The 21791-nt window shown below is 29.7% G+C and overlaps 1 protein-coding gene across 1 annotated transcript in view; it reads left to right on the forward strand.

Annotated features, from left to right (window-relative positions):
• LOC148274768 (dorsal-ventral patterning protein Sog-like) overlaps window positions 1-21791 on the forward strand; it is a gene marked incomplete at its 3' end in the record, with an annotated part of 322288 nt that overhangs the window by 233669 nt on the left and 66828 nt on the right. The window contains 1 exon segment of the mRNA XM_088236629.1: window positions 1751-1883. Coding sequence (XP_088092755.1) covers window positions 1751-1883 — 133 coding nt within the window.

Consider the following 21791-nt stretch of genomic DNA (forward strand, 5'->3'; position numbering starts at 1 on the left):
CATTGAATATACTATTTCTGTGATTTTGTGCGGTTTTGATAACATTATTCTAAGTGAAAAATTCTTCCTCGTCGCATTTAGAATGTTCTGAACAAAAAAATGTGTTGCCCAACTGGGCGATATTTCAAGGTGCTCAAGATCTTAACTAACCGAGGACCGAGGCCGATCAACTGAGACCCGTAGGGCCGAATTCTCTTGCATGGAACAGTTGGCGATAGCCGAGTGTTGCCTGCTAGTTTTAAATAAAAGAATTAATTTTTACAATAATTTCATTTTAATTTTTGTAATTTATATAGTCAATTTTATTTATCTATTTTATTTGTGTTAACATGCAATTGATGCAAAACAAGATTGTTTTTAAAACCAAATAAATAAATCATATCTTTTCAACCAAATGAGATAATTTTAATCGATAAAGAATTTTCAATATAAAATGTTGACTATTTTAATATATGAAAATAGCATATATAACATCATATAACTACGGATGTTTTTTGCTTTTAAACAAAGTCGATTTTTATTTGAATTTAAAAATCATTTTTAAGACGAAAGCGGACTTTGGTGTTTTATTCACGTATAAGATAGCTTATTGCGATATTTTTTGCATTTTTTAACATCCAAATATCGTGTTAAAGTACCTTTATGTACTCGTACGCGGGTTGAATAAACTTTTTGATTATGGCAGTTTGGCAAAGTATACTTTTCAAATGTTATTAAATGTTACACTTAACATAAAATACAATTTTCAAAAACTTATGGCACCCTTGACAGGGGTGCAATATTTAACGGAGTTTTTATAAGCAGCAATGAATTTTGTTCGGGGTAAAATATTCAACGCTGGGGATGAAAAAAACCCGAAAACATAGAAATAGCGTAAAAAAATACATTCCAATGACTCTTCGTTTTGCATCAAATCGGACCTTTAAATATATTTTTTTAATGAGATTAACTGATTGCAATTATTTCCATTGTAGTATTGGTCATTTTTTGTATTATAACTTAAATAATTTACAACAAAAAAAAACAAAAAATCATAAATATCGTTCATGGGTCGGTTAAATATGTGTAAAGATCAAAATAAATTTAAGGTAAAAATATTTATTGTTTCAGTATTTACTTTATGGACTCTACTAGTATCAGGTATTCTAAATTATCTATCGTCAGGTGTAAATACAAATAAACTTTTAAAAATATTTTTATAAAGGAATAATCCGCTAAGCCTCTATGTCAGCAGGTGGGATAGAGAAGATACGGAATGAGGTAATGAAAAAGACACCACAACATCCAGACCGGTTGAGAAAAAAATATTTCTTAGATTTTTTCTTGAAACTGGCGGGAATCGAAACCGCGACGCTAGTTTCACAGTTAACCGTCTTACCAACTGCATCACGGCGCCTATCATACTTAGTATATATTCACACCTGAGAGTTGGTAATTCAAAAGAATTAAAACTAGTAGTGTTATTATATTAAACTCGAATAATGGTAAAAAATACATAAAAATAGTGTTTTATTTTAAATAAATTTATAGGTTTACAGTTTATGGTAACTGAATTACTTTTGATTTTCACTTTTTGAAAGAAAAAATATGATAAACTTTATCAAACAGTATTTTTTATATATTGTTATAAGGCTGACAAAAAACTACTCTCGTTTTTCATACTAAAAAACTTGCTGCGGAATTAAATTTTAAGCCGATTAAGTCAAAAAGTATGTGATTTGTAAATATTTACTATTTTTTATGATTACAGGTGCATAAAAAGCGTAGGATAGTGGCGAAGGTCCAATGCAGAAACATCAAGAACGAGTGTCCTAAACCCAGTTGCGACGATCCTGTTCTTCATCCTGGAAGGTGTTGCAAAACATGTCCTGGAGATCTTTACAGTAAGTCGCTTTGCTATATTTATTACTGTAAATGACTCAATTTGGTATTATTACGCCATTTTCTTATAGGAACGACCGAATATTTTATGCCACATGCATCTATCATAAATATTATATCTCGGCATACACTTCTAGAGTCTTTATTTTTTTCGTTGTTGTGAATTGTTTAATTCGCTGCTCTAGATATTAATAAGATTCCTAAGATGATTTAAAAAAAAATGTTGACAAAGCTTTTAAGAAAAAAATACTTAAATGGTTAATGTGTAACAAAGCTTAATATTGATGATCATTTAATGTCATCTATTTTAATTTCTATAAATAAATTTTGTGTGAATATTAGGTATGCTTTTAGTTTTTAATAATGTTTATATTACCTTTTAAATTTGTTTTACTTCTCTAATGTTTCTCTTTGTAAAGGAAAAATAAGAAACCTGCTGACAAGCCGGTTTCGCGGTTTAGTGGGTTTCATTATTTTTCCTTTTATATTTTCTGTTCATGTTTAAAAAAATAAAAAAATAGTTTTTGTATGTTCAATATACCATTTTTAGCAAAATTTATCCATGAATTTTCATTATCCTATTACGCGTCCATGTAGCTAAAAAAATATAATTTTTCCCGCTAATAAAATGTATTTTCAGCAATTTTTCATTGCCAACCCTCACTTACTGACTTCCCTTATTTGACTTTAAAAACAAAAATAATGTATCTTGTAAAATTTGCTAAATGGTCTATTGAACAAAACAAAAACTAGGGCAGCAAAATTATATAAGTAAATACTTATTTAATAATAGAAATGAAGGACGAGCGATAATTAAATCGACGTATTTTATTTTTATAAAAAAATACATTCCACAGAGAATTTTCCCTAACAAATTGGAATGTTTAATATGTTCAGTAATATACTATTATTTTTAAGGAACAGATTTAGAAACTTATTTTTCTGATGAAATTTAATTTTAATGTTACTTAACGGGGTAACGAGTTTTACGATCAGTTGAAAAGAATTAAGACAAACGATTCATGTAGCAGTTTTTGTGACACAAAACTAGCGTCATATCAGTTTTTTGTATAAAATATTTGTAAACTACTAGTAGGTACGTATGACTTATATTATTTACATTAAATTATCAGTTCTAAAATAAACAGATTTTAAAAAACCATTACGTAGACATTAAAAAACTATTAGTAGCTAGAAACTCTCCCTATTGATTTATTTATTTCACTTTTTGCACAAAACTTTAGAAAAATGAATTATTATTAGATCCGAACCGTTTTCTTCAGCTATCGATATCCTTCAAGCAGGCAATTAGAATTCGAGTTTCTCCTTTTCCCGAAAAAGTAAAAATTACATATTTTAAAAGGCAACTGTGAACAAGATTTTTCTCGTTTGGTCTGGATGTTGTGGTATACATTTTAAAAACTTTTTTCCATACCCTCTGTTCCACATTCTCACAAGTCTCTGAAATAGAGATTTAGCAGGTTATTCCAGAAAAAAACATTTCTGAGACAGATGTCTTTGGATCATTTTACCAAATTTAATATATTTTGACCTCACGAGTATATTTGCAAAGGATGCTTACGCAAGCAAAAATAAATGTAAAAAATTCGCCAAAACAAATATCGAATTACCTAGTCCCTTTTCAAAAGACGTTTCGTTTTCAAAAGAATAGTACTTTTTTCTGAAAACCTTATTATTACAAAATTTTGAGTTTATTTAAATGTTTGTATGCAAAAGACTTATATTAACCCCCCTGTACTGTACAAGTAACAGTTTGGACTGTATTCCACAATCCTGTAGCAAGGGGTAGGTGTTGGCCGTGTCTCGCTGCCGTCGTCGCTCTCGGGGTCGTAAATCCCGAAAGTTATGAAGTCTCGAAATTCCTCTCAAGTCCGGTGTCACTGCGTAGGTCGGTGGAAGATACTGGTTCGTAGTCCTGGGGTGAAGCGATGGTCAAGTCCAAGGTGTAGATCCAGTAGTAGAGCGAGAGGTCGGGCGGGGTGACGAAATGAAACGATCAGACTAACTTGATGTCTCGAGGCGAACTCAATGTTTATTGTTTTAAATGTACACATTATATAGGGCGTGTTGCGGGCTCCCGCTACCTGCGTCCGAACCGGCGTTAGGCCAATACGGGAGTGGGGGGGGAAATACCGCTCCCACTATACCTGGCCGGCGCGCCTCCCCCAAAGTGCATATAGGGAGGTGCCGGCGCTCGGCCCGGTCACTTCGCTGGGAGCCGCCGCACGCGCCACATCAATTACAAAATGCCTTTTTTAAGGCAGTCCTTAGTCTTTATACAAATGCATGTTAGGGCAATAACGGGTCAAACGTCTAGATTCAGGCCCTTTTTAGGGCCTGTAACACAAATTTCTGCTCTATAGTGCCCCGGTATCGCTAAAGTCAGACCCGAAAGTGGAATATTCATCCTTTATTGTGGGTCCAACATTTAGCCTACAGATACCGGGGGCCCTAACTATATTATTGCATTTCATTCACATATTTAACCGTCCGTTACACCCCCAAAGACTAATTAAGATGAACAAATTTGTTCAACTTATCGTATTATCTCAATAAAGCTGTTCTTTTACGTGAAAAATGTATTATAGAACCATTTAATACAATTTGTTTTAAGGTATGCAAATCATAATTAATACTGTATGATTTCAATAATGTTTGTTAAGGTTAAAGCGAGTCTGTATTAACATTGTATTATCCTTGTTTTAGCTATTCTCGAGGTCTCGGGTTTGATTCCTGGCCAGGTTGACGAAAAATATTTGTTTTTACGGTGGCTTAACACTGCAATATTTTACTGTCCTTCGACTGGTATCTGAAGCAAAAGACCGATCCCCTCACCTTTCATATTATGCACCACTGATTGCGAATAAGGAAATGATAATGATGAAACAGCTTCCAAGTCTTCGGTTTAAAAAAAAACCACCAAACATGCTCGTTTTTAGAATCAACATCACTAAAAAAAATATAAATATTTTTTTGCTAGGCATTTTACCAAGTTTTTTACTGATTTTTCTTTTTACTATGTGTCTTAATATGGTTTTTAAAATAAACTTTTTACTATGTCTCTTACTACATTTTTACTAAGTTTTTCGACTTCGTATTTTACTATGTTTTTTAGTATTTTTTCACTATGTTTACTACATGTTTAAAAAAAAAACGTTTTTGATTTAGTTTTTCTATGTATTGATTACTGTTTTATAATTTGACTGTCTGAGAACAGGATAAATATCCCGAGTTAGATAGTCAAAGCAACTATGTACAAATGTACAATTCGATATACTGTAAACGATATGATAATAAAAAAATATATAATGTCGCTAATGATTAAAATAAATTGAAAAAATACTGTTACCCCTCTCCTCAATCGATTGTCGTTTGTTTTTCTTTATTATGTTAACCAACAACGTTATAACGAAGCGTATCGTTCGATTATTTATTGAGAAACCAGTTGCCTGATAACACAGTCGTTGAAATTGGAGTGTTACTTTGTGCTGACGTTCAGCAAAGGTGATATATTCAGTTTGCCGCCATTAACCGCATATTTTCATACAAAGTTGCTCAGTGCATGCAACAAGGTTACCATATCTGAAACATGAATGATATTATCCGCTTATTCATATAAAAAATAATAAAATTTGATAATTTGACAAGTAGGTTTGCATTTTTTTTGATAAATTATTTACATCTATCTGACAAGTACCAAATATTTTCAAAGGCTAAAAAATGAGTTTTAATTCTCCCATTTTAATTTAATTATAATTATTTGTGCTTAAAAATACTGACGCATTTCGCCTTCTTAGGACATTTTTGAACTTAATTTAAGTTCGGCCATGTTACGTGAGTCTATACGGAATACAAGACTTCATGTATTTCACTTATTAAAAAAATAATGATGTCGTATTTTGCGATACAGTCAATTTTAAATATATTATTTAGATTAGACTTTTAGCGCAGCTTTTTAATTAGTAACATAAAATAAACCTACTAAATCATGTCGAATTCATTGTTTTTATAATTCTGTTTAAAAAAAAAAAAAAAAGAGTCCTTCCCCTCACTAGGATGTGCTGTTTAAGATAAAACTATGTAATATTCTTTTTAAACGTTTATTTTCATACATGTATGTATACAGGGTGTTCTTTAAACGCTGTCACATCCGAAACCACGATGATCAGTATAAGCAATAAGATATATTGGCCCATTAAAATAAATTTTTAGAACGAATAAAATGTACAAAAATAATATATAAAAAAAAACAAATGGTCGCTAACTTCTGCAGGGGAGAAACGTGGATGGGGGAGAGGGGAGTGGGGAGTCTGATATACCGTAAACCGCGCGTTGGCGCCCCCCTCGCTTCTCCCCTGCAGAAGTACGCAACCATTTGTTTTTTTTAATGTTTTCTTTTTAAAAAAAGTTTTCGTTCTCAATATGTCTTTAAATATGCTAATATGTCTTCTTGCCCATACTGATCATTCATCGTGGTTTTGGATGTGACAGAGTTTAAAGAACACCGTGTATATGACTATTATTTCTTTTATATTTAAGTCCTTTAGCAAAAATTTATTTATTAAATAAAAGTCTTTCTCCTATCTACCGACTGGATGGTTTGAGACAAAATATATTGATTATATTTTATAGCGTGAGTCAATTTTAAATTGAAAAAAAGAGACTGATATTTATTGGATTGGGTATGTTTTAATTGCGTTCGAATGCATGAAAATACACATTTATTTACTGATTCTGTCCGTCCAATTTTTCGGACACTTTTTCCAACTAATCCAGCGTTCTGAAACACAGTGTATTACATTGCCTTCCAATAATTTAAAAGGTTTGTTTCCATAGACTTAACGTAGTCCAAATCAGAGGATTGTGAAGACCGATTATTAATTGGACCTTTTCTGGAAAGAATGTTGTCGCCAAACTTCTCACGCAGTAATTTAATTTTAATTGTTTACAAAGAGGCCTATGCGTTTGGTAAACTGAACACCGGGGTTCAAAGAAAATTAATACAATTTGCAGGCGTCGTTCGAGTGTAATGCGTTCCGATAATTATGTAATCATCGTTACATAGCACAAATCTTAATTTAAATATGAAGTTTGAATAAATTCATAATATTACGTTTGTCATACACAATGATTGCATAAAATATAATATAAGATAATATTACAAGTCTTAGTGTCAGATATCCAGTTACCGTGTAATCAAGGTCTGATTTACTACAATACATAGATATTTAATAAATTGATAGTTTATAAATACTTACTCTATAAAGCATAGTGGTATACAAAACGTATTCAATTATTCATGTATTTTTTCGATAATAGAAATTGGTATATATAATTTACCACATGGTGATAATAAAATATAGACATTACATTTTGCCAACATATGTAACTAGTCTTTTACTGATTTTTAGAATTGTTTACTTTTTACTGGCATGTTGATTGTAAACTTTATGCCACTTGGAAGATCTTTTTTATTTTTTAAAAATGTTTTTAAAAGCATATTTGATATATTTTTATACAATCGGTAGTCAGAAAAACAACAGGTTTTTTTTATTTATATAAAAATATGAAATTTTTATTAATATACAAAAATGAAATAAGGTTATATGCATGTTGTTGAATCTCTTCTCTTATGCTGAGAAAAATCGGAAAATTTACTCAAAAACATTTTTAAATAATAAATGGTATAAATTAATATTGTGTAACTGTATAATAAATTAACTAGTAGAAAGTTGTTTATTTTGCATGAAAATGTCTGCCTTAAAACAGGTTGTAACTAGTTAGGGAGACTAGACATGATCCATAGAAATCCATTTCCGAAGTGTGTATGTAGAAGATAAAGAAATTGTTATTTTTGTTATTAAACCGTGATTATTATTATCATTTTTATTATAAAATACAAATAAATAAATATAAATATATACGTATAAAATATAGAAACAAAATAAAAAAAAGCGAGTTTGTTTTTTAATTATAAGTACGCGTTTATATATAAGTTGGTATCAATTAGGAAGTTCAGCCCTACGGAAAATGGGAGATAAAAAATGTTTTTATACCCGGTACAAATTTAAGGATAACATTGAAGGCAAATTTCTTGAAAATGTTTGAAAAAAATAGTAGAAAATATTTTAATAAAAACGAACTACTTTGAACGACATCACTAGTTCATATAAATAAACCGATGATTTTTTTTAAAATTCGGTAACTCAGGATAACATAGAAAAGTTCGTTTGAAAAGTAGGTTTGTTTGTTTCGGAGTAAATTCCTGTTTTTTTTCGAACTTTTATTTGAGGCATATTTTTTATTTAAAAAAAAAAGATCTAATAAATATAAGATTGTAAGATTGGATACGCTGGAATCTGGATAACTACTCTTCATTTCCGTCCGACGCACGCGCATTAAGGTTCATAGCGTTATCATATTGCTCTACAAGACTCGTCGAGATAAGAGCATCCAACTCGCGCAATTCAAAGAAAAAAACTAATCTTATAAGAGAAAGCATAAAAATTCAAATAGCGTATTTTTGAAATTTGGCCAAAATTAAAGAACATCTCGAGTTTTGGGTACTTATATTGCATCATTTTCGTAGTATAATACGTCTAGCGTACTTAAAAAAAGTGATTCATTGCTATATAAATAATCATTAGATATTTATCTATACCTATCGGTAGTCAGATGGCAGAAGGGACCATCTGTAATTATCAAAAATGTTTAGGAGAGCTGAAATACGTCTCAATTTCAAGACTTTAATCCACAAACAAGTGTGTTGTTTTTCAATAATAAATTAATGTTGTTTTTCAATAATAAATTACCATTCTAAATGACGCTGATTTTTCTTTTATGGCTGCGTGTATTTACTGAAATATTAATTAAAACTTATGAAAACTAAAACATAGACAATAATACAGATGGTCCCTTCTGCCATCTGACTATCGCTATGTACTATCGTGCCCACAAAAAGTGAAGATATGATTATTTTTGTTAGCATCTCTACTGATAAAATTCACCGCACGCGCCTGACATAGTGTACCCTGAAGATGGCTCCTGCAACGGTAGCCGAAACGAATCTAACCCACACGGGATCACTCAAAAAATATGTTTTATATATTTAGCTTCATCTCCGTTGAAAAAATATGTAAATATTCCAATATTCAGTTTTTTTTTGACGGATAGTAATCTGCCACCTTCAATTTTTCTCACAGTAGGATTATTACGTCATTTCTGCAAACGTACGATTTTTTGTCTCATTTTGTTTTTATTTAAGCAAAAAGGACAACATTAGAGTTGTACAAAATTAGATCTATCAATATGGTAAGTTTTTTTTTATTTTCTTAAGGCGTCTCTACACGTTGGCCAATTATCCTAGCAAATGTGTTTCGGCAAAAGGGTATTTGTAGGTGTCAGTGCTGGTACATACACTCGCAACCGGAATATTGTCAGTTTTCCAAATCAAATCGAAAGGCGCTGGCAGAACACTGGTGAACGCCACCACACGTTTGCCGAGCTTTAAGTAGGTAAGCAACGAACTGCTGGAAAAAACAAACTCGTCTTTTGTCATTGTTGTTGGTTTTCTATGAAATTGTGGCCTAACTTTTAGAAACTTTTTAATTAATTGAGTTTTTATACTGAGAAAACTGTTTGTAAAAATACACATAAAATTTATTTAAATAATTAAAAAACTTTTATATTCGCTATATAAACAATTGAATCAGTAAACTAATTGAACATTTTTGTGTATTTTTTTTCTTTGATCTGACATTTCTTTTAAATTTAATTGAGGAAAAGGAAAGTATTTTTAATAAAAAATATACATTTAGGTATAATGTGTATTTGCCCACTTATTTAATAATTGGCCAGCAAAAATAATTTATCAAAAACATGCAAAAATTAAAATACAAATTATCAAGTGCTAATAGTTAAGTTCTAATATATGTATATACAAAATCTTATCTCTTAAATTATAAAGTACATAGAAACTCTTATTACTATGGAAAAAAAGGTAATAAAAAATGGAAATACTCCATGTGCATCGAAAATATGTTACATGTAGAAAAATAAAAATTTGTCCAAATAAAAAAGAAAAACACAATAAAAATTCAGTATAAAAAACCGCGTACTGAAAGCCAGAATTTTTCAGCCGAAGTTTTTAAAAAAATATTTGATTAGAAAATATTATACATTTTTGGTTAATTGTACTCTAGTGTTTTTTTCCCATATTCATTGTTTGTCGTTTGTTAAAGTCAAAAACATTCCAACTATTTCGTAAATTTTATATTTCACTATTTTCACAAAATGACTATTATCTCAGTTTCACTTTTCTATGGCTGGCTGCTTTCTGTATAACTACGTTCAATTTATATGCCAATACACACGCCGGCGTACTGGTGAATGTATTGGCTAGCATGTAGAGCAGCCTTTATATGAAAACATACACACATGCCATATTATAACACACACTTAATAATTTATTCAAACACGATAGATATACAAGTATATACGTTTTATAATAACAACATTGTATTGGTAAGATTAGGTTTCACATTAGACCAGTTGGTGATCTTTAGGGCGGGAAGGATATCATTCAATATTGAAGAGAGACAGACATAACCGCCACACTATACATAATATGAACTCATATTATCAACCCATTAGTGTCTTGTTATAATAATATATTTTATACCAAACATTTAAAAAGTAAGACTCAATGAGAAAGTTTTTTATCGCTATACTATTCAACTACACATGCCTTTAACAAAGTAAAAACATATTAATGAAAACAAAATACTTGTCCATATAAATTACGTTCACTACAATTCAATAGCAAAAATCATAAATGCACAATCGCATTAGTTAGCATAAAATACAAAATAACAGAAGATAAGAAATATAGGTTTTGGAGTGACAGAGGCACTGTATTCAAATTTATTTCTGTATAATCGGGCCTTTGAAAATCGGGTTGTGGTGCCGTGGTTAGTATCTCGGACTCACGGCTCAAAGGTCCGTGGTTCGAATACCACTCTAACCCAACTTGATTCCCGTTTTCCAATAGTGAGTTATTTACAGCTTGTTGAAAATGGTCCTCAAAATGAAATATTTGGGTAAATTAAAAGAATACAAATATAACTTTTGACTTATAAAAAAAAGGTAATCAACGCCATAGATAGCAACCACACATAGTTCATGTTTTGGGTGTTAATATAAGTTGTCCGTTTTTTTTCAAATTTAAAAATGTAAAAAAAGATAAAGGTTATACGTCATTCGAAAGAAAGTTTTCTGTTCTACAAGATTTTTTGTTTTATTTTTATTTATTTTTTGTTGTTTTTTTTATTAGTTGGTTTAGTATATTATTTAATTTAATAAATTATTTAATTTAATTTAATAAATTATTTAATTTAATTTAATAAATTATTTAATTTAATTTAATAAATAATTTAATTTAATAAATTATTTAAATAAATTATTTAATAAATTAAATAAATTATTTAATAAATTAAATAAACTATTTAATTTTATTTTACATATATTATTTAATTTGATTAAAAGTTTTTAAAATGGAATGTCAAGTAGACGAAAGTAAGCATTTTCGACTCTGTTTGCATTCTGTTTGCATTCAATCGAGGGAATAAAACTGTCAAAGTTGCTTACAATATTTGTGTAGTGTACGGCGAAAATATTAAAAATTATTGATTTATTTGTTGTAAAAAAAGAAGGAGAATAAATTATTGACTCATTTATTGTAGTTTTTTTTGTCTTCTTAATTTGGAAAAAAATGGATATGACACCAACGTATAAGTAAATAATGAATTTCCCTACATTACTGTTATATCGATTAGTTAATAATTTAAAGAATCTTCACTGTACACTGCGTAAATATCACAAGAAGCTTTGGCAGTTTTACTACCTCGATTAAACGCGAACCGAAAGAGTTGTCAGAAAAAGCCACTTTCGTCTACCTGACATTCTATTTCGAAGGTTTGTCATAAAAAATAATACGTGTAACGCGAAAATAAACAAAATATCTTATAGAGCCGAATTATTTTTTCGAGCGATGAAACTTATGCTAACACTCAATACAAACTACTATTGCGTTGAATTCTTTCTTATCTTTAAATACCGAAGTTATAATTATCATAAATATACATAAATATATCATCAATTGAACGTAGTTATGCAGACAACAGCTAGTCCACAATAAAAAATAAATAAATAAATATTGGTGTTACCGGATGCAGTAAGGTCAATTCTATGTTCTGCTAAAAACAGTCAGGCCTCTTTCACACAAAAAAACTAACAGTGACCTTTTAAAAAAACATAGTGCTAATCACCAAAACAGCATTTCTCAATTTAAAGAAAACACCTACAGCACTAGAAAAATCTTACGGTATAGATACTGAGAGGAGCATTAGTGCCTCCAGGAATATTGTTACTTTAAATAAAATTTAAGTGGATAATAACATAAAAATTTCAATTTCATAAAATTATCAATATAAAAGTACCAGTCATAAATAAGTTGAAATACAGAATGTAACCTTATACATTAAAATTTGAATAAGGTACCATTCAATATTAGATCTGGCTGTTTTCTGCCAAATGCATATTTAAGATTGTGTGGTCAGTCAGACCTGAAAAAATCACCAAAATTCCCTTTAAAGTTATTATAACAAATGAATAAATTATCAATCGATTTTCTGAATAACATTCCTGTTTTATTTTATAATTATTGATGGGATACAATTTATGTTTATGCTTCAATTTTTATTATTACCGGCATTTATTCTAATTTATATTTATATATTTTGATTTAATGAAAATAAAACACATAAAAAAGAAGGTCTTTCCTAAAAATAGGAACATCTGAGCTAGTCGGGACCTGAAACAAAGAACCTCGGTATATTTTAAAACTGTGAACTAAAAAAAAATAAAAAAAAATTACAGCGATCATTTGTAAAGGCATTAAGGCAAATAATCCGTCTAACAGAGAATTAAACCAAAGATCTTAACCGAGTAAATGAATAACCGCTACATCTTGAAGTGGACTAATTTCCACTGGATTTCCTTTTTTGACGATGAAATTTATATTAAATAAATTTTTAAGGATGATTGGGACTCAAGGAGTTGATATGGTTTCAAATGACTCATAGGATGACGTCATTATCATGTTAATCCAGTTTACATCATGCTTAACGGAATATAGTTACTAACTAAGATTGATACTTTATGAACATTGATATCTTCATACGAACGTATTATTTATGTTCGATGAACTAATAATAACATAAATTACAATTTTAAATATTTAACACAAAGAAAAAACTATATTACCACTTACGTAGGTGTATGTACTTGTATATATATATATTTATTTATTTAACTTTTTGTACATAATTTTATTTGTACATTGGCGGGCTTATTGCCAAATGGCAATTTCTTCCAACCAACCAATAAAATAAAAGTTTTATTTTTATAATTCAAGTTACAGAACATATTCAATAGAAAAAAAAGATTAAAAAGCTAAAAATATATAAAAATAGAAATAAACGTATTTGTTTATAAATCACCTTAAATCGGAACTATTAATCAATCGGAAAAAGGAAAAAAGAGGAAAAAGGAATGGAGAAGAGATTAAGAAAGAGAAAGGAGATGTTTCTTCAGACGTGATTTAAACAGAGATAATGTAGTAACGTCTTTGATGGTGGATGGGAGATGATTCCACAGTCGAGCCGTATGGACACTATATGAGTTAGAGAAGAAAGAGAAATTGTGGATGGGTATTAAGAGAGTGCCCTGAGAATTAGAACGAAGAGGTAAACCATGAACTGATGAGCGTTGATTTTTTTCACGCAGGTATATAGGATTGTTAGGACCATGAAGTACATTGAACAGAAGTGAGAGGGAGTGATAGTCTCTCCGTTGTCTAATTTTGAGCCATTTCAGTTGCCTACGATAATCAGAAATGTGGTCATATTTCCTAAGACCAAAAATGTACCTTATGCGTGTATTTTGAAGTCGTTCAAGTTTTTCGAGTTGCTCACAGCTTAAATCAGTCATGGAAACATCAGCGTAATCTAGAATAAGTAGTAGTAATGCTTGTACAAGGGTGCATTTAGTATTAACGGATAAGAATTTTTACAACCTTCTAAGTGAGTGTAGACTGAAAAATATTTAGCCGCTTAATTTATTAGTATGAGCTCGCCAGCAAAGATGTTCATCCATTTGTTCTCCTAGATTTTTTACGGATATATATATATTTATTTATGTTTTATTTATATGGTTACATAAGACGTTAATTTTTTTTATTTTTTTTATATTACAATCTACTGTTATATTTATTTAGATATCTTAAAGCTGTAAGTTTCCAAAAAGTGACAAGATCTTGTGCTTGGACTAGCTTATAGTGTTTTGGGTTTCAAGTGCACTTGAAGTTATATAATTGAGCGTAGTTATAGATAAAGCAGCCAGCCATAGAAAAGTAAAACTAATATCATAGCACTTTTGTAAAAAAGAGTGAATAATCAAATTTATACATTGTTTTTTTACTTGAAAAATGATCAACAATGCAAACATTCGTTTTTATTATAAATCAAAAAAATAATTTAACGATGTATTTGACCTGTTTTATTTTTAATTAATGATTTTTAAGCCTGGCTGACCACGCAACCTAAAATAGGCATTTTGCAGAAAACAGCCAGATATAATATTGAATGATACCTCATTCAAACTTTGAATGTATGAGGTGACATTTTGTTTTAAAACATGTTTTTAACAACAGGTATTTATAAATTAATAAATTTATAAAATTTAAATATTCGTGAATTTGTCTATATTAATTTATTGACTGGATCTATATTTCTAGAGGCATTGATCTTTGCATCGGCAAATATATCGTAAGATTTTTCTAGAGCTGTGGGTGTTTTTTGTAAATTGAGAAATACCATTTTTGTGATCAACACTATTTTCAGACGGTGATTATTACAGTTTGTTTATGAAAGCGGCCTAGCTGTTTTAAGCAGAATATAAAATCAACACTACACCCGACGACACCAATTTTTTTTTCGAAATTGCAGACTGGCTGCTTTCTGCATAACTACGTTAAATTTCAAATAAACATATTTTAAAATTTTTATTTGTTCGTATAAAGATACATATTACAAAAAAATTGAAACGTATCCCTAACTCTATGAGGCCAAGAGCCTTGTGTTGAGTTGGGATACAACATAATAGAAAGTAGAAGCATGCATATTAATAAAGAATACTACAAATAAAAATGATCATCATCTGGACAACACGCTTAATAGTACTTATATATAAATATATGCAATGTCTCGCAGCAGTCTCCTGCAATGGTCTCTACCCTTAGAAAAAATTCAAACTTGTACACATCCAGGCCATTGAACACTCTTGGGGTCACAAAAGAGAAATTTCTCATAGCAAAAGTCCTTTATGAATAAAAAATAATCTTACAGATATTATGTTAAATGCACTTATGCATGCACACATACATAAGTATACATATCTACGCATGTATACGTACGTACACACATGTCCAGGATTTTGGTTAAGTAGCTGTGTGTTTATATTCCGCCTGGACAAGTAATAGAACGGGGTTTAATATAGGTCCAAAATATTTTTTTTTTCCCCTTTTTCAGGAAACATACAGTACGGTTACATAAAAGTTGAATCATAAATATAAATTCGAAATTATAACATTAATAGTTAAGAAATGAGACATAATTATTATAAATTGGAAAACAAAGCTATAATAATAAAAAATGAAGCATAAATATACCGATAATAATAAAAAATTGAAAAACAAATATAAATTAGAAAATATGCAATTTATAATTAAAAAATAAATATACGTGTATGTACTAGTAATAATAAGAAGAAAAAAAAACAAATGAAATTGAATAAATAATATTTGGCAATTAAAAGCAACACAATTTTTAGGTGATAATAATTATATGTAAGGTTATTACTCAAAGTACAAAAAAAGAGAAGGAAAAAAAACATAAATGAGAGTTGTTTATAAATGAAAATGAAGGTAAAAAAATTATTTAAAAGTTGGTAGCTAGTATTTACACATGGAAATAATATTAAAAATGAAAAATTCATTCAATTAAAAGACAATAAATTTAAGTGAATTTAAAAAACATCTTCAAAATTAACCACACATTATAGTAAGAGCAGCAATATATTGATTTTATATACATATACAATATAAACAATTAAATATAGTTTAAAAGTATTAAAACATAAAAGTATAAAAATATGTCAAAGCAGCTATACATGTATCTTTGATTTGTGCCCATTAACCTCACGACACGCTGTGTTTTTTTACTGCACGATATTACGAGTATTTGACGGCGTGACAAAACTGTGTCGTGAATTCTGCGATACGTTTTGATATTAACGCCCATTTAGATATGTGGTCAAATGAGTCACAGGTCAACCGTGAGTAAGGGAGTTATTTAAAAAAAATCTCACTAACAAAAAAAATTAAGTTATAGATCAATTAGTGACTGAGAAAGTAACTTTTTATAGATATCTCAACTAAGATGATTGTTAAACGCGTGAATCTCGGCATTTAGAAGGCTTTTGATTAGTGCTCGGATAATTTAAGTTATCTTAATTATTATAATTAAAATGCAGTTCCACTGAGTAATGTCAGTAGAAAAACTCAATCTATTTAAGTAATCGCTTAAAACAACAACAACAAACTATCACGCCGTTTCCCCGCAGGGGTAGGCAGAGAAGATAAAACGCCGTATCATTCTATCTTGGCATATAGACCTCGCTTACTTTACATTCATAGATCTTCTCACGCACGCACGCCGATTATTCCTACTTTTGACATGTCCATCTTCAAGTGTTTGATGGACTTGATCGTGCCATGTCTTTCTCGGTCTTCCTCGTTTTCTGCATCCATCAACATTCCCATAGTAGATCCTTTTAGCCGTTCTTTCGCTGTCCATTTGCTCTACATGTCCAAACCATCGCAGCACCCCTTTCTTGATTCTGTCGATAGTGCATGTCTCAGCCTTACACAATTCACGGATCTCGACATTTGTGCACCTATTATACATCGTTTTACTACAGATTTGCCTGAGGAATCGCATTTCGACAGCATTCAACCTATTTTCATCAGCATTTTTCCAATTCCATACTTCGCTCCCATACATTAAAGTTGGCGCTAGAACTCCGTTGTGAACTGCTAGTTTAGCCTCCTGCGATAAACATTTGTTTGCCAAAGTAGATTTCAGTGCACCGTTCACCCTGTTCCCGGCACTAACCCTCCTTTCAATATCTTTCTCGGTTTTTCCATCCTTAATTAACATACTTCCCAGATACACAAATTCTTCCACCTGATTCAGAATATCTCCGTTCACACTGATCTCACATTTATTTATATTTTCATCCCTTTCAAAAACCACCACTTTCTATTTATACATATTTATAAGGAAATCGTTTTTCTTGCATACATCGTAGACTTAAACACAGTGTAATAATTATATCTTACGTTTGTGATTCTTATTTTTATACTTCAGGGTGAGGGTCAGTGCCATACAAGCTTCCTACATCCCCGTAAATAGTTCTCGCCCTCCAAGCCCAGGTCTTTAAAGAGCCTGGCTACTGTATGAAAGAGAGTTTCTGTTTCGCTAAATTTTTCCCCTCCAAGCCCAGATCCGTAAAGTATCGAGTTATTAGGTAGGGGGTGAACTCTTTTGTGAACGTTCGTAATGGTATTTATATTAATAAAATATAAACATTGTATACACCTGTTAAAATTTTAATTTATTATAGATGTTAACTGAATTGAAATTTACATATTTTATAAATTAATTATAAAAGTTTTTTTTTATTTTTATTATATTAAATAAAAATTTTAATGTTAGTTTTATGTTTGTGTCTATTTGTTTTTTTTTTCTTTTTTTATGCCAGTTTTTTATTATTGATTTCTGTTGTTTGTAGATCAAATAAATACATGTTGATACAATAAAGAAGACGACATTATTCTATAAAAATCAAACAGACGTAATAACAAACAATGACATAAACGAAGACCTTACTATGTTGACTTAATGAACAAACACAAACTTACTTACACTTAATGAAAAAAAATGCAAGATTATCTATTTTGAATCTAGAAAAAAATGTCACAAAGTAAATGCTTACATAAATAATGAACGACTAACTGAAATTGAACATGTTAAATACTTAGGACTAACAATAGACAGACAATGGACATAGACAATTCATATTACCAATTTAATTTGCAAAGTGGCGACTTTATCGAGTCTTTTTTTTAAATCAAAAACTTTGTTCCAATAAAGGAAAAAAAAAGAATGAAGCCTATGTAAAAACTTATATAAGTTTAAGTAATAAATAGACTACAAAGACAGCAAAATAAAATATTAAAGTTAGTACACGATCTACCCTATCTAACAGGAACTAAAGAACTTTTTAAACAAACCAAACAATTTAATATAACTGAACTCTTTAGACTAGAATCCTTAATATTTATTTATAAATTAGCCACTGATGTAATTGTAGACGAAGAATTAAAACTTGAAAAAAACTGTAGTAAACATGAACACAAACACAATACGAGAATATCAGAAACATATCATTTACAACCTTTTAAAACGAGAAAAGGACAATCGAGACTAATAAACCATGGACTGAAATTATACAATAAACTACCAGACAAAACTAAACTTAAGACTCAGACAACCTTTACAAAAGATGTTAAAAATATTATTATTAACAGTAGAATGTGAATTTTAATAGTAAAAATATTTTGTTAAATGTATGTTACCCGCAAGGGTTTTTTAATGAAATATTAAAATAAAAAAATAAAAAAAGAACTACTTCTAAAAAAGATAAGTAAAGTTTTAATAGGAAAAATTTGTAATTTTATTAAATTAAGTAATGATATCACAAATAAATAAAACATCATAAATGTTGTTCAATGGTTTCAATTACTCTACACTAGGTGAACTTGAAAAATTATCATTTTCAAAAAGTAAACAGAATCAAAAATATTGAAACTATATTATGTTCAAGAGGACATTTATAGTAATGATTCTTTGAATATCAGTCAAAAGTTTTTTTACGGACAACATTTTCAAAAGCAGAAATATATGTCCGATCTTTGACTAACTTATTTTATATTTTATACATTTATTCATAATTTCTTGGCAAGGTATAGTCCATGTTTTCTGAATAAATGGTTTCTTTATGTTTTCTTGTATTTCTTCTGATATAAAATACATTTATTAATAAATTTATATTAAGGACAAGAGGGGAGAGGAGAGCGGCGCATTCCGTAAAGAGGGCGTCGAACTCTTCCGTAAATAGACGGCCGTCCCGACGCCTTTCTGTTAGCTCGTGTTAAGAGAACGGATTACAAAGTTGTTAAGAGAAATTGGGTAATTTCAAGTGTGAATGCAAATTTCAAATGTCCGGAACTTGTAAACTGGAACTTGCGATAATATCGCGTCTGAGAATGAAAATAGGAGGCAATTATTAATTTTATTATTTATTTAACCAAAAGTCTTGTCTTCCCAAAAACGGACACAATCGAAGGGAACGTTTGACAAAATACAATATGTGTAAATGGTTTTTAGGATTATTATCTTACGCAATTTTTTTAAAATTTTGTTTAAGATAAAATTAACATCGTAGCATTATAATTATGAATGACCATCTACCTTTTATTTCCATAATAATAAAAAGTAAATGAAAATCTTAATTTTATGACTTCATTTTGTTTTTTTCTATTCATTTATTTATTGATTCAAAATGACTCTCGTTTAAATATAATTGTTTTAAAAGTTTAACTTGTTAAGGCTCGTGTTAACCCATAATAATGAACAGTAAAAATACCTTTTAAAATTAATCAAATTAAATCGAAATAAGATGTGATGCAATAAACAATCCAGAAAAAAAAAAAAAAAGATTCATACATTATCAAACATGCAAAATAAAATTATCATTGAAATCAATAGAAAAAAATACAAAAACGTAATTGAAATAATAATTGAGATATGGTTTCTATAAACTCGCTCTATACTATAGTAAGAAATGAAAGTAATTAAAAATATGCCAAATAGCAGTAAGTACTAAATCAAATAATAAAAAAATTCATAATGAAAAAAACATATGTTACAACAGAAATGAAGAACATTTTAGAGAAGGTAAAATAGAAATCTAGCCATCTACAGGGCTTCTGACCGGTCAATGGCTGGTTTAAGTGACCACTTTACACACTGTGTAACATTCACCATTCTGCCCATATTTGAACATCTATATTCCTTCAATTCTTTCATCTGTTGATGTTTGTGAAGGTAAAGAGCTGAAACCTTTATTTATGCATGTTCTAAAATGTTCTTCATCTCTGATGAAACATGTTAATATAAACAGCTCTCGAGGGAGTTGAATCCAGTCCTTGTCTACAAAAATTTGGACAAACTCAAAATATTGTTAAAAAATAAAATATCAAGATATATACAAAGCAAATAAAAGCACGGAAGGAAAGCAAATTTGTCAATTTTTGCTAATTGATAATTTCGAACTTAAAAAAAATGACATCCTCGTCCCTATCGATGTGCAGCAGCCAATTGCAAACTTTTTTCTTAAATACATTGGCACTTGTGGAGTTTTTTATGGCTTCCGGAAGATGGTGAAAAAAATTCGGAGCCAGGAAGGTAAAGTCTTTTCTATATTGTTAGCTATCAAAATACATTGAAAAGTGCATACTATTAGTAAAAATTGATATTAGTAAAGATTTTTTGTGAACTATAACGAAATATCAATATGAACGTAAAGGAAGCTTAAAATGTATGTCAAAATAGAGTCATGTGGGTTTCTATTCTCTACTTACACCTACAGAAAAAGGCAGACACTTTTGAATTGAAAAAGTTTATGACCTTGAAATAAGCGGTGTTATTTGCCTAATTAATTATGGAATTAAAATTTTGGTTATTTGTAAGAAGAGCATCTTAACTGATGTTATTCATTTGATTAAAAATACCATAGTGGAAAAAGATTTTAATAAAGTAATTTAATACAAATAAAAACTTTTACTGGTTATGAGAAAGAATGACAATTTCCTATATAACTTCTCCATATAATTTGGCACACTCTCAGTAAAAGGAGAAATAAAAGCAATATAGTTTAATTCAGTTACAATTGCGGTTAATAGAGTTAATTTTTTTTAAAAGAGTTACTTGTTTATTAAAAAAAAAAAAACTCTTTTTAGTATGAACAAAACCGATGGAAAGACCCACGGTCTTTAAAACGGTTTTCAGGTTTGGTGGTAGCGCTTCCACTTTTACCATTGGAAAATGGCGTAATGGTAACTGCAACTGTATTGAATTGATAAGAAAAATATTAAACTTATTTAGGAAATATCAAAATAACTTTAGTAGACTAAAAATAAGCCAATTTTTAAAGTGGGTCGGTGAATATCTTTGAAAAAACATTTATCATTCCCTTTCCGCAACTAATAGTGTATAGAGCACTGCAAAAGTATAATATTTTTTAGTGAGATGATCAATCTTTTGCTTCAAGTACCAGTCCAGGGACTATAAAATATTCTAGTGTCAAAACACATTAAAAAAAAAAATATTTCGAACCCGAGAGCTCTTTCATGGTAAGCAAACGCACTGACAATTACGACACGAAGCCGACAAACAAACAAATTTATTTTAACATCGAATGCAACTAGTTTCAATCCAGGCGCAAAAGAAGCAAAATATGACACAAATATTTAATATTAAAAACATAAACAAATTTATGTAAAGCCGGCGACCCCCGTTGTGTAATGGCAATTTTTTTGCCTTATGCACTCTTAGTGCCTTACATTCCTTAATGCCGGGCTCGATATT

The sequence above is a fragment of the Micrasema longulum genome, unplaced genomic scaffold (genome assembly GCF_059751315.1).
Source record: "Micrasema longulum isolate JH-2025_06_02 unplaced genomic scaffold, ASM5975131v1 h1tg001586l, whole genome shotgun sequence".
Lineage (NCBI taxonomy): Eukaryota > Metazoa > Arthropoda > Insecta > Trichoptera > Brachycentridae > Micrasema > Micrasema longulum.